General features: G+C 44.6%; 1 protein-coding gene across 1 annotated transcript; it reads right to left on the reverse strand.

Moving 5' to 3' along the window:
- Window positions 1-820: 820 nt before the first annotated feature.
- On the reverse strand, window positions 821-11,457 carry gpr185b (G protein-coupled receptor 185 b). The gene is made up of 3 exons (XM_090214373.1): window positions 10,615-11,457; window positions 10,192-10,478; window positions 821-9,969 (listed from the first exon to the last, which is right to left on the reverse strand). The coding sequence occupies exons 1-3, from the start codon at window positions 10,948-10,950 to the stop codon at window positions 9,384-9,386; spliced, it is 1,209 nt and encodes a 402-aa protein (XP_090070499.1). The 5' UTR covers window positions 10,951-11,457; the 3' UTR covers window positions 821-9,383.
- Window positions 11,458-13,363: the final 1,906 nt, after the last annotated feature.

Raw genomic sequence — 13,363 nt, forward strand, 5'->3', positions numbered from 1 at the left:
CCTTCCTCTTCGGCAACTGAGTTAGGAAGGACGTCTGTATGTTTGTAGTGACTGGGTGTATTGATACACTATCCAAAGTGTAATTAATAACTTCACCATGCTCAAAGGGATATTCAGTGTCTGCTTTTTTTTCAACCAATCGGTGCCCTTTGCGAGGAATTGGAAAACTCCCTGGTCTTCGTGGTTGAATCTGTGTTTGAAATTCACTGCTCGACTGAGGGACCTAACAGATAATTAATTGTATGTGTGGGGTATAGAGATGAGGGAGTCATTCAAAAATCATGTTAAACACTATCATTGCACACAGAGTGAGTCCATGCAACCTATTATGTGACTTGTTAAGCACATTTTTTACTCCTGAACATATTTAGGCTTGCCATAACAAAGGTGTTGAACACTTATTTACTGAAGACATTTCAGCTTTTCATTTGTAATTCATTTATAAACATTTCTAAACATTATTCCACTTTGACATTATGGGTTATTGTGTGTAGGCCAGTAACACAAAATCTACATATAATCCATTTTAAATTCAGGCTGTAACACAACAAAATGTGGAAAAACTCAAGGGGTGTGTGAACTTTCTGAAGGCACATGTATATCATCATCACTCGTAGGACATGCTCAGAGACACGGAGGCACATGTCATACACATACTCTCTCCCACACGTACACAAACAAGATATTCTACACTATCTGCACACACACGCACTCGACCCAACAGACAGTGAAACGTGCAAGAGAGCGACGCAACAAGCACACAAAAATTATTTTGCTTCTTTCATATTTATTCAGTTTATTTGGCAAATTACTGTCACTGTTTTTTTTTTTCTGTTCGATTTCTTGAATTTATTTGCAATAGGAAAAATAAATCATTTGTCGGCAATATTAGTATTATTATACATTCAACACTTATAGTGCAATGTGTAACTTGTCTCGCTCATAAATTGCATCCCAAATGGCACCCTATTACCTATGTAGTGCACTACTTTTGACCAGGGCCCATAAGGCTCTGGTAATTAGTAGTGCAGTATATAGGGAATAGGGTGCCATTTGGAAGACAACCATGAAGTGCATTGTACTTTGTCATCATCACATTGATATTTCACAATACAAAGAAGAAACTAAAAACATGATTTGGGCTGTGTCACAAATGACACCCTATTCCCCACATAGTCTAATGCTTCAAAATTCACAAAAAGTGGCATAAGCTGATGAAAATGATTATCTCATAGAACAAAAGGGATAAGATCTAAGCCTGTGTTTACCACAGACCACATTTTCAGCATTTATCCAAAACTCCATTAATTTACCCATAGGCTTTGTCCCTCGCGGAGTTAGTGCCTACAAAAAGACGCCATTTTACTATTGCTCTCTATTGGAGACAGGGAGTCATTTGGGACATAGCCAGTAAGAACAACAACAAGATGTTAGCTGTGTTACATCACAGTATCATCAACCAATCACATCCTTCGCTCAGGGCCTGACTTCCTTAGTCTATGAGGGACAAATCCTAACTTCCACTTACATAAGTTGCATTTTCACTTAGTCACCGGTTGACAGCAATGCATGACTAAGTGAAAACTTGTGGAAGTTAGGATTCACCCCAAGAAACAACGATAATGCACCATAAACACTGTTTAATCTGTGAAGGCCATACATGGTCCCAGTGAAGTTTAGCTCTCAGGTACTGCTATATACATTATCTTAGTGAAAGGGGTGACAGAGGGAGAAAATAGCCCAACATTACGTTTTAAAATGTTCTAACGTTTTCATGAATGGGATTTATAATGCTTCTCCAAGTGCTGAAAGCACTTCACACACACACATTTTCTCATGAGTGCAGGTGGCTTAGGTTTAGTGGGGTTCATTTGTAAAGCAGCAAAAGCATTCGAAACAGAATCCAGCTTTACATTATTCTCAGATCTGTCAGAGAGAAAGAAAGAAGGAGAGAGGAGGAGGAGAAAGGCAGGTAGGCTGGGCATGAAGGGGAGAGGGGGGGGAGAGAGAGACAGAGAGAGAGAGACGCTTCTTGTCTAATGGAGCAATGAGAGGATTTTCAAGTTGCTCAGGGGGTAAACATCACTTTCAGCTTGCTATTTATAGTTTGGAGACAGATTTATTTCTGGGTAGGATTTGTGAAATGTTACAGAGAGAGGAGCACAGTCTGACATGGCACCTATGTATTGCACTACTTTTGCACCCTATTCCCTATATAGTGCACTACGTTGGCACCCTATTTCCTATGTAGTGCACTACTTTTGACTAGAGCCCTATGTGGGTCCTGATCAAATGTAGTGCACTATATAGGGGTTAGGGTTCAATTTGGGAAGCAGGCAGAACGTGTCTTTGAAATGACCTTTTCCTCTCTTCTCTTCTCAGCAATGACGTCACCTGTAACCAGATAGACAGTGTGACGTTCATTCCTGCTTCCCCCCCTTTTTTTCTTCTTATTTTTATGTAAGTCCATCTTGCTTTTTCTGTTCTCTGTATAATGGCTCAATTAAGATTGTTTTGTATCTTAATTAGGCCTATTGATGTGTCTTTTTTGGCAATGTGCTCTCAGAATGGCAAGTTAATGTGTTTGCTCTACTCTGGTGAATATTGCCTATGAGTTTAGGTACTTCCTGTATTCCACATTGTTGTTCACAGAGCACCGATAAATATACTCTTGGCAATTTTTGCTGCCACAAAGGTCCTCGATTGCAGTTTTTCTTAACTCATATTTAGCTCATATTTTTGAAGGTAATTTTTCAGTGCTCTCTTCTCCTATGGTTAGGTAGGGATTGGGGTGGGGTGGGGTAAGATCCTAGATCAGCTTTTGTTTCTTCCCTCCTATGGTTTATGTTTCTGTTGGGGAGAGACAGGGAGGGTAGCTGATCCTAGATCAGTTTGGTTTTAGTGCTCTTGTCTTTTCTATATCATCTGTACACGAGATCAAACGTGATAGGCTGTAACGTTTTTTCATGGCTGGTGATAGGCTATCATGTTATTTCATAGCTCGTGATAGGCTGTCGTGTTTTTTTCATAGCTCGTGAATGCATTTACCTTGAAATACATGAGACAAACACACACAAGATCAATACATGTAATACATCAACCAAAATAAGACACCAGTAATAGGTAAGAAGTATGGCACTTTTTAGCATAATTCAACACACAGTTTCAAGAAAATTATTTTGACCATTGATAATACAAACACACGCACACCCACACACACACGTCGCACACACTGTAACAACCATGTTTGTTAAAACTCATGCCCTGACGACGAATATAAAAAATATACGTTTCTGTACAGCATTGCATAAGAAAACAACCACACTCCTTTTCCCTCCTGAAGAGATTGTGTTGAGCCTATAGAAAGATAATTCATATAATCTATTTCACTCATGTCTGCACGGCCAGGCACAACTCCAACACCATCATTAAGCTTGCCGATGACACAACAATGGTAGGCCTGATCACCGACAACGACGAGACAGTCTATAGGGAGGAGGTCAGAGACCTGGCTGTGTGGTGCCAGGACAACAACCTGTCCTTCAACGTGATCAAGAAAAAGGAGATGATTGTGGACTACAGGAAAAAGAGGACCGAGCACGCTCCCATTCTCATCGACGGGGCTGCAGTGGAGCAGGTTGAGAGCTTCAAGTTCCTTGGGGTCCACATCAACAACAAACTAACATGGTCCAATAACACCAAGACAGTCGTGAAGAGGGCATAACAAAACCTATTCCCCCTCGGGAGACTGAAAAGATTTGGCATGGGTCCTCAGATCCTCAACAGGTTCTACAGCTGCACCATCGAGAGCATCCTGAATGGTTGCATCACTGCCTGGTATGGCAACTGCTCGGCCTCCGACCGAAAGGTACTACAGAGGGTAGTGCGAACGGCCCAGTACATCCATGGGGCCAAGCTTCCTGCCATCCAGGACCTCTATACCAGGCGGTGTCAGAGGAAGGCCCTAAAAATGGTCAAAGACTCCAGCCACCTTAGTCGTAGACTGTTCTCTCTGCTACCGCAAGGCAAGCAGTACCGGAACGCCAAATCTAGGTCCAAGAGGCTACTAAACAGCTTCTACCCCCAAGACTCCTGAACATCTAATCAAATGGCTACCCGGACTATTTGCATTCCCCCCCCCCCCCTTTTACACTGTTGCTGTTCTCTGTTATTATCAATGCATAGTCATTTTAATAACTCTACCTAACTACCGGTGACCCAGCTCATTGACTCTGTACCGATACCCCCATGTATATAGTCTCGCTATTGTAATTTTACTGCTGCTCTTTAATTACTTGTTACTTTTACTTATTTTTATCTGTATTTTTCAAAACTGCATTGTTAAGGGTTAGGGACTCATAAAGAAGAATTTCACAGTAAGGTCTACTACACCTGTTGTATTCGGGCGCATGTGACTACTACAATTTGATTCGATTATAAAGGTATGCCTACAGCAATATGTGTGGCCCATCTTGATGTGTTTATGAATAAGAAAGGGAAGCTTTTATCCTGGAGGGCCACAGTGTCTGCTGTAGTTTTCATTCCTCAGTTAATTGACCAATTGACCAATTAACAAATTAGCGTCAATGATTGGCTATAAAGTGCTCACACATGCTTTCCCATGTGTAAATAATGACACTAATTTAAAGTCAAGGATGAGGATCAGCTGGGTCGTGATCCTTAGGCACCAAATGGAAGAAAATGGACTGAAACTAGAAGGAACTACCTGGACGTTTGCAAGGGGTTTTATAATGTCTTCCGTTGCGTGCCCAAATCCCAAATGAACAGGCCACAGGTGTGCTGCAGCCCTCCAGGAAATGAGCCTGACCATCTCCTGTTTACAGTGTCTGTTTTTTGTTACATCACATTACAATACAGTATTGGCAATATGAACCAGGGGGTGACAGACACACACACACGGTGCTAGGTAGTCCCACCCCCGTTCTACAGGGATGACAGAGTGGTATATTCACAAATGGGATTCAATGACATCGGAGGACGCACCTCACATAAGAACACAGAGTTTTGAGTGTTCACCACAGTGGTTATGCACGTTTCCATCAGAGAGTGACCAGGGGTGTATTCATTAAGTCAGAAATGGTAGCAAAATGCTTTGTAGCTGAAATGTTTTACTTCAAACGTAAAATGTCTTGCAACAAAAACAAATTCAAGTTGGTCCATCGCCGTTTGCTTCTGCTTCTGTTTGGTTCTGTTTAATGGTCTTAGTTAATACACCCCAAGAGAGAGGAGTACACAGCAGACCCCAATATACATCTGTTGTCTTGTGCATTTAAAGGCTGACACAAGCAGGTAATACATATCTCGATTTATAATCAGTCATATGGTGGTCAAAAAAATGTTTTTGTTGATATATGCTAACCAATATTTATGTCTATTTTTGATTATTGAAAGTTTAAGGTAGTGAGAGTTTGATTTGAATAGATTCTCTCTGCATTTAGGTCCAGTTAACACTCTCTCTCGATTGTAGCTAGCAGTGCACTACTTTGCAGGGCCCATAGTGCACTATATATAAGGAATCGGGTGCCATTTGGGACACAGGCTAACCGCGAAAGCATGTGATTGTTTTTGGTCGTCAATCCCGCTGAATAGAAAACCATTGTTAAAAAACACCACTTTACAATGTAGAAAAATGACATTATCATTTTATAAAGAAGTTCTCCAGTCCTGTATGTGTGCCATTTTGTGAGTTGTTTGTTATATTTTTTGTTATTTGTTTTGATACGTTTTCTCTTCAGTAAAAGCGTGGAATCGTGTAATACACTTGAAAAGTGGCGATGACTCATTGAGAATATCCAAATCTTTCTGTACAATTTGCCTTCATTTAGTCATTTTTAAACACCATGCTCTAGAGGCAAAACTCTTACCCTCATAAGACAGCCAGCTCTCCATTGACCGATAGATAGACCCAATGGCTGGCACATCTCACAGGCCACAGTAGTCTTTTACAATTGTTGTCGTTTTTACAGTACAGTGGATACAGTTGCAAAATCATAGTTGTGAGATGACAAACAAACATGTTTGCTAATCAGAAAGATTTTTTAAAGAAAGTGTCATCTCAATTTCTGTTTAATTCGGAGTTAGGGGCTACATCCTAATAGTATTGATTTGCTTCCTCTCCTCGTCTCTTCACCTTAATGTAGCAAGTCTTTTCACATACGCTCCAGTATCAGAAGTCATGGAGGGAAAAGGACATCTGTTTTCTTTACAGTTTGGGCTACATCTTAATAGTCTTAATTCGCTTCCTCTCCTCGTCTCCTCTCCTTACTAACCACCTATCCATAGACTTTCACCTATCCGAGCTTATGCAAGAAAGGAGACAATGAAAGGAAGCCATTTCAAGGTATTATGACACAGTATTACTATCCTACAATCTTACCACACCGCTATCACCATCACTAAGGGCCTATGCATATCAGCGGGTTAGCCTACAACTACAAGCTACCCTTTCATGAGAAACTAACCTCAGTATAATCTGTGTGTGTGTGTGAAACTATCGATGTGTGAACACGGGTCACATTACCCTACCGCGTCGCACCTGGCGGCTCACCTATCAAAACCTTATGACCTGGATACACTAGAGACAGCACCGTGCGGTGTAACAATGGCTTCCCATTCATTTTCAATATAAGGAGAGTGAAGAGAAGAAGAGTGAACGGGGGACTGTTGAGCACAGGGCGGGACTAAAGATGGGGAAAGCTCAACTTTATACGCCACACTGCGGCGTGAGTGACCCCGCTTCCAGCTCATTGTAACTTCCAGCCCCTACTGGATTGGGTGACAATGGCTGTTGATACCTAGCACTAATGAGCATGCTTGCTAGCTTGTTAGCACCCACATCAGGGTGAAGCTAGGCGAGTTACAGCTTGTATAGTGTATCTTGGTCGTTATTAACACGCTGCGCCATTGAGTCTTCCCGAGGGTGGCTATGACACGCCAGCTTCCCTCTATTGCAGACATCCAGAGATGTAGAGCCGAGTGGGAGCATGTGGTTTGAAACTTGTGTAGAGACCTAGATCTGGAGAGGGGAAATGAGGGATATATAGGCCAATAACATAATGAATATGGAACCTATGTAACGGAACCTATGTAACGGAATGTTGGTTTTGTGTTTCAGGAAAGGTTCTGGTGTTCTGTTGTTGTCTAGTGCTGTGTCGTCCATGCATCGCCATCTTATTGATAGACACCCTATCGGATTTGGATCGATGTCTGTTCATCTGACATGATGGATAATCAATATACTGTTTACATTGTCGGTTGACAGATGGATGTTGATCAATCATTATTGTTTAACTTTTCTGGCTCAATCAAGGCTTTAAAACCTACATATACTAAGTTTTCAATAGGCCTAGTTTAAATTCAAATTTAACTCCATTAATGATGTCAAATAATACATTTAATTCAGATGTGTATTAATTGTTATGATTGCATGTCACACTATTCTAATAAGCTAACTGATAGATATGACAGATGCCTCCAATGGTCATCTACATCTGCTATCATTTAGAACCCTTCGCAAAATTTTGAAAGGTAGAACCCATCACATCATTACGGAACCCGACCAAAGCTTCTGCAAACACGAGTCGTCGGCTGTGACACACACATATTGTCATCTCTCTCTCGCTGTCTGCCTGGGAAGATCCTGTTAATCTAAAAATCATGGGCCTGTGCTCCCTCGTTCTCTCAACGCCACGGCTGTTTTATAATACATGATTAAACCCTACAACATACGAACTGTGTGAAAACAACGGTCTGAATAGCTGGCTCCAAGGGTAGAATTTCCCTTGGCTTAGACAGGGATTTTGGATCAGATTACACTTCCTGAATTCTAACTTTAACCAATAAATGGGAAAACACAAAACTGACCTTACATCAGTGGCTAGTAGGGACTCTGAGCATTGGTTCCCCGATCGCTATCCATGGTGCTGAAATGAGCTCTCGTTGCTTGGTGATAGTGGCTAGATTTGCTAGGTCCATGGTGCTGAAACAGGTTTAGAATGTTTTAGATGCATTTCTCGCCATGATGATAACCATAGAAAATTTTGATTTCTAGGAATTCTAGTACTTTTATTCTATTTTTATACCTCCTGAATGTAGGTTTGTTGAATGGTTTGTTTTGTGTTGATAGCAATGGGAAACAAGGGAATGTTTTAAAAGTTTGGGCTTTTCTAAAAATGTGTTTTTTCTTTAAGGTTAAACATGAATCAGACTTCATATTGGTTTTGTTTGTTTGTTTGTTTGTTTGTTTGTTTGTTTGTTTGTTTGTGTAGCCTTGTGACTTGGATCTAACAATTGTTATTGGTGTTCTAATGCCGGTTATAGTCATCATTTGCAACACGATCCTTGGGGCATGACAGCTTAAGCAGGATAGTTTAAAGCTAGAATCCTTAAATAAAACAATGACAATGTATGACAGTTGATACATGCTCATGAGGCATTTATAAGTTATATTCTTCAATAACCAATGGGTATATATCAGTCATTTGTAAGTCCAAAAATGGATGTAGCAACTAAGGAGTCTAGCTTTAAAGAATCTCTCAAATGACACCTCACTGAAAACCTCAAGGTTCTAGTACCCTTGAGGTTTTCTCTAGTACCCCTAACACACATTACCATGGTCGGCTAGTTTGCTCATCATAAGTGAGTTAGCTCATCTTGTGTTTATGAAGACTCCTTATCATCTTCTAACCAACTCCTACTAGGCTCTCTACTACTAATGCTCACCTTATGAGCTAGAAGCATTGTAGAGGCCTATAAGTGTTTCACCTTAGCCCCACACACAGTCACAGTCCACTACTACCATCTCTATCCAGTGAGCTTGGGTAGGGCTAGACCCAGGGTAATGCATCCCAGACCTTCTCAGTCCAGTCCATGCCTCCTCAACGTATGTCTAGGGGGAGCCACACCTGCCACCCAACACTGGTCTCAGCCCTAGGCAGGTGAGGTGTGGACTGGGCCACATTTCTCCTTGCCACCCTGTTCTGACGTCACCGTACCCCAAACCTAGACATTGTTGGAGACTGGAGGTCCTAAGAGGGGGTCGACCTTGCCTTGTTAGTCACCTTTGAACCTTGACCTCACCACACCCCACACCCTATACATCGTCAGAGGTTCGAGAAGGGGTGCCATCTTGCCTTGACGTCAACACACCCCTAGAGAAAGGGGGGAGGAGGGGGGATCCCCTTCCTCTGACGACCCAAACACCCCTACCTCTACATCACTGGATGTATGGTGGGAGGGAGAGATTGGAGGGGTCGCAGCCAGAAGCCCTTCTCCGGGGCTTGACATTCCCATCTCCCCGTTGGCCTGGCAACATCCTCCACACGCTCTGGGCCAGTTAATCAAACTTTCTGTATGTTCAGTCCCTATACATCACTGGAGGTCCTCGCCCTCGGTCTGAGACTCAAATTTGACGGGACACACCCACAGCACGCCAACCACAACCCCTTCTGTATATCCGGGTTCCTGAAAGCGTATATAATTGGATTTATAACTGAATTACACGCCGCCGGCAGCACAGTGGCGTATGTATATATTATAGGATAACTCGAGTCCGCCACTATAGAATACATTGCGAACGGCAACCAACACATAGCGAAAGCGCAGAGAATCACAGAGAGTGTCTGGACTCCTTTGGTCGTGGAAATGGCGATGAATTGATGTTGGACTGCGATTTGCTGAGCATGTCGGAACGCAATCCTACAGATCTGCAGGTAGAGTTGCATCATGACTGCGAAGACCAATAGGAAGAAGATGGCGAGTGCAACGGCGTTGGATTTCGTGACTGGTCGGCATATGCTACAAGTCGTTTCGTCGTCTAGACAGTTCCACCCGAGGGCAGGGAGGACTCCAAGGATCAGACCCACCAACCAGATGAGCCCTATTACCAGGTACGTGAAGAGGACAGTCCGTTCGGTGTGATAGGTCAACGCGTTGTACAGCGACAGGTACCTGTAATGGAGTGAACATTACTGTGAGTCCAGTCCATGTTTTCACTGGCACACTCACTATTCCAAAACATGTTTAACTCATACTGATAACTGATTACTTTAGTCCAGTCCATGTTTTCATCTTAGTGAGAACTGATACACTCAGAATTCCAAAACATAGTTGCATCGCTGCAATTATAGCAATCAGAAATACAACATAAAGAGAAATACAACGTCACCATACCTGTCCACAGTGATCGCCAGGATATTCAAAATGGACGCAGAGAACGCCACGATAAGTATCCCCGTGGAAACCAAGGTCACGACCTCTCCCTTGACCAGATAGATGAAGACAAAGTTTAGGATGAGTCCGAGACCCGCCAGGAGGTCGGCGAACGCCAGCGAACCAATCAGGATGAACATAGGAGCTCGAAGGGTCGGCGTGTAGAACAGGACAGCAATGACCAGAGCATTCTCACAGGAGATGAGGGTTCCTGTGACACATAATGCCACGTCCCATGGGCTGACATCCTGTTTATGACAACAATAATAGTAATACGTTTTCAAAATTCCCAAAGTCACTTAACATAGTCAGCAACATTTTTTTAAAGCTATAAAGTCAACCAGTACGTTTATGTTCACAAAACTTGATGACATCATGACTAACCTGGGGTGAGGTCAGAGGTCGTAGATCAAGGTCAGATGTGGAGGTGCGGACGGGGACTGCGGAGGAGGAGTTGACCCCAGGGAGGTCAGGGTAAGGGTCAAGCCAGGGGTCCAGGGATGAGGGATCAAAGGTTGCAGAGGAAGTAGTGTTCTGGGGAAGGCCACCACTGCTCATGGCTGCAGCTAGGGAGAGGATCATAACTGGATGAAGGGAAGAAGGGGGGTGAAGAAGAAGAAGGGAGAGAGTAGGCTGTATTAATAAGGAGACGGGACACCATAGTGTAAGATTCAGGAACGTCTTTAATAAGATAAAAACCAGATAGAGAATACAGAGCATAATGGTTGCTGTAGTACATTATTCTACAGAGGGAGAGCAGAGGGAGAGAGGAGTCCAGGTGGGAGAGAGGGGGGATGGGTGAGAGTTGGGGCAGAGAGGAAGGATGGATGAGGAAAGAGAGGGGAAGAGGATTAAGTGATTCAGGTTGAGGAGTAGAGGGAGAGAGTGAGTGAGTCAGAGGTATTCATTACTACAGAGGAATAAAGTCACTTCTCAAATAAAAACAAAGAGATCATCCATCCAACAAAAGCGCCTGATTCAAATAATATATATACCGAGTAAAACAAATATTCGGAACCCCCCCCCACAAACAGTGTTCCTATTACCATACCCCTTTCAAAGACACTTCAATCTTTTTGTCTTGCCACACAGACACAATCCATGTCTCAATTGTCTCAAGGCTTAAAAGGTATTCTTTAACCTGTCTCCTACCCTTCATCTACACTGATTTGAAGTGGATTTAAAATGTGATTAAAAAGGGATCAAAGCTTTCACCTGTGTAACGGTTTTCCGTATGAGAAGGAGAGTCGGACCAAAATGCAGCGTGTAGATTGCGATCCATGTTTTAATGAACAAACGTAAAACACGAATCAATGCAAACACTACAAAATAAAGAACGTGATGAACGTAACGAAAACCTAAAACAGCGTATCTGGTGAAAAACACATAGACAGGAACAATCACCCACAAACACACAGTGAAACCCAGGCTACCTAAATATGGTTCCCAATCAGAGACAATGACGAACACCTGCCTCTGATTGAGAACCATATCAGGCCTAACATAGAACTAGACAAACTAGACATGTAACATAGAATGCCCACTCAGATCACACCCTGACCAACCACAACATAGAAATATACAAAGTAAACTATGGTCAGGGTGTGACAGTACCCCCCCCCCCCAAGGTGCGGACTCCGGCCGCAAAACCTGAACCTATAGGGGAGGGTCTGGGTGGGCATCTGTCCGCGGTGGCGGCTCTGGCGCTGGACGTGGACCCCACTCCATAATCGTTTTAGTCCACCTCCCTTGCGTCCCTAGATAGGTTACCCTCCTTAATGACCGCTCGGGACAGAGGGACAGCTCGGGACAGAGGTAGCTCGGGACTGATGGGTAGCTCAGCACTGAAAGGACGCTCAGCACTGAGAGGAAGCTCAGCACTGAGAGGAAGCCCAGGCAGGTAGTAGGATCTAGCAGATCCTGGCTGACTGGCAGATCTGGAAGAGTCTGGTCGACTGGCAGATCTGGAAGAGTCTGGTCGACTGGCAGATCTGGAAGAGTCTGGTCGACTGGCAGATCTGGAAGAGTCTGGTCGACTGGCAGATCTGGAAGAGTCTGGTCGACTGGCAGATCTGGAAGAGTCTGGTCGACTGGCAGATCTGGAAGAGTCTGGTCGACTGGCAGATCTGGGAGAGTCTGGTCGACTGGCAGATCTGGGAGAGTCTGGTCGACTGGCAGATCTGGGAGAGTCTGGTCGACTGGCAGATCTGGGAGAGTCTGGTCGACTGGCAGATCTGGGAGAGTCTGGTCGACTGGCAGATCTGGGAGAGTCTGGTCGACTGGCAGATCTGGGAGAGTCTGGTCGACTGGCAGATCTGGGAGAGTCTGGTCGACTGGCAGATCTGGGAGAGTCTGGTCGACTGGCAGATCTGGGAGAGTCTGGTCGACTGGCAGATCTGGGAGAGTCTGGTCGACTGGCAGCTCTGGCTGCTCCATGCTGACTGGCTGCTCCATGCTGACTGGCAGCTCTGGCTGCTCCATGCTGACTGGCTGCTCCATGCTGACTGGCAGCTCTGGCTGCTCCATGCTGACTGGCTGCTCTGGCTGCTCCATGCTGACTGGCTGCTCCATGCTGACTGGCGGCCCTGGCTGCTCCATGCTGACTGGCGGCCCTGGCTGCTCCATGCTGACTGGCGGCCCTGGCTGCTCCATGCTGACTGGCGGCCCTGGCTGCTCCATACTGACTGGCGGCCCTGGCTGCTCCATGCTAACTGGCAGCTCTGGCGGCTCCTTGCAGACAGGCAGCTCTGGCGGCTCCTTGCAGACTGGCAGCTTTGGCGGCATCCTGCAGACAGGCAGCTCTGGCGGCTCCTTGCAGACAGGCAGCTCCTTGCAGACTGGCAGCTCTATGCAGACTGGCAGCTCCTTGCAGACTGGCAGCTCCTTGCAGACTGGCAGCTCCTTGCAGACTGGCAGCTCCTTGCAGACTGGCAGCTCCTTGCAGACTGGCAGCTCTATGCTAACTGGCAGCTCTATGCTAACTGGCAGCTCTATGCTAACTGGCAGCTCTATGCTAACTGGCAGCTCTTTGCAAACTGGCAGTTCTGAACAGGCGGGAGACTCCGGCAGCGCTGTAGAGAAGGAAGGCTCTAACAGCGCTAAACAGGCGGGAGACTCCGACAGCGCTGGAGAG

Source organism: Oncorhynchus mykiss, chromosome 21 (assembly GCF_057628025.1).
Source record: "Oncorhynchus mykiss isolate SJ-2025 chromosome 21, ASM5762802v1, whole genome shotgun sequence".
Classification (NCBI taxonomy): domain Eukaryota; kingdom Metazoa; phylum Chordata; class Actinopteri; order Salmoniformes; family Salmonidae; genus Oncorhynchus; species Oncorhynchus mykiss.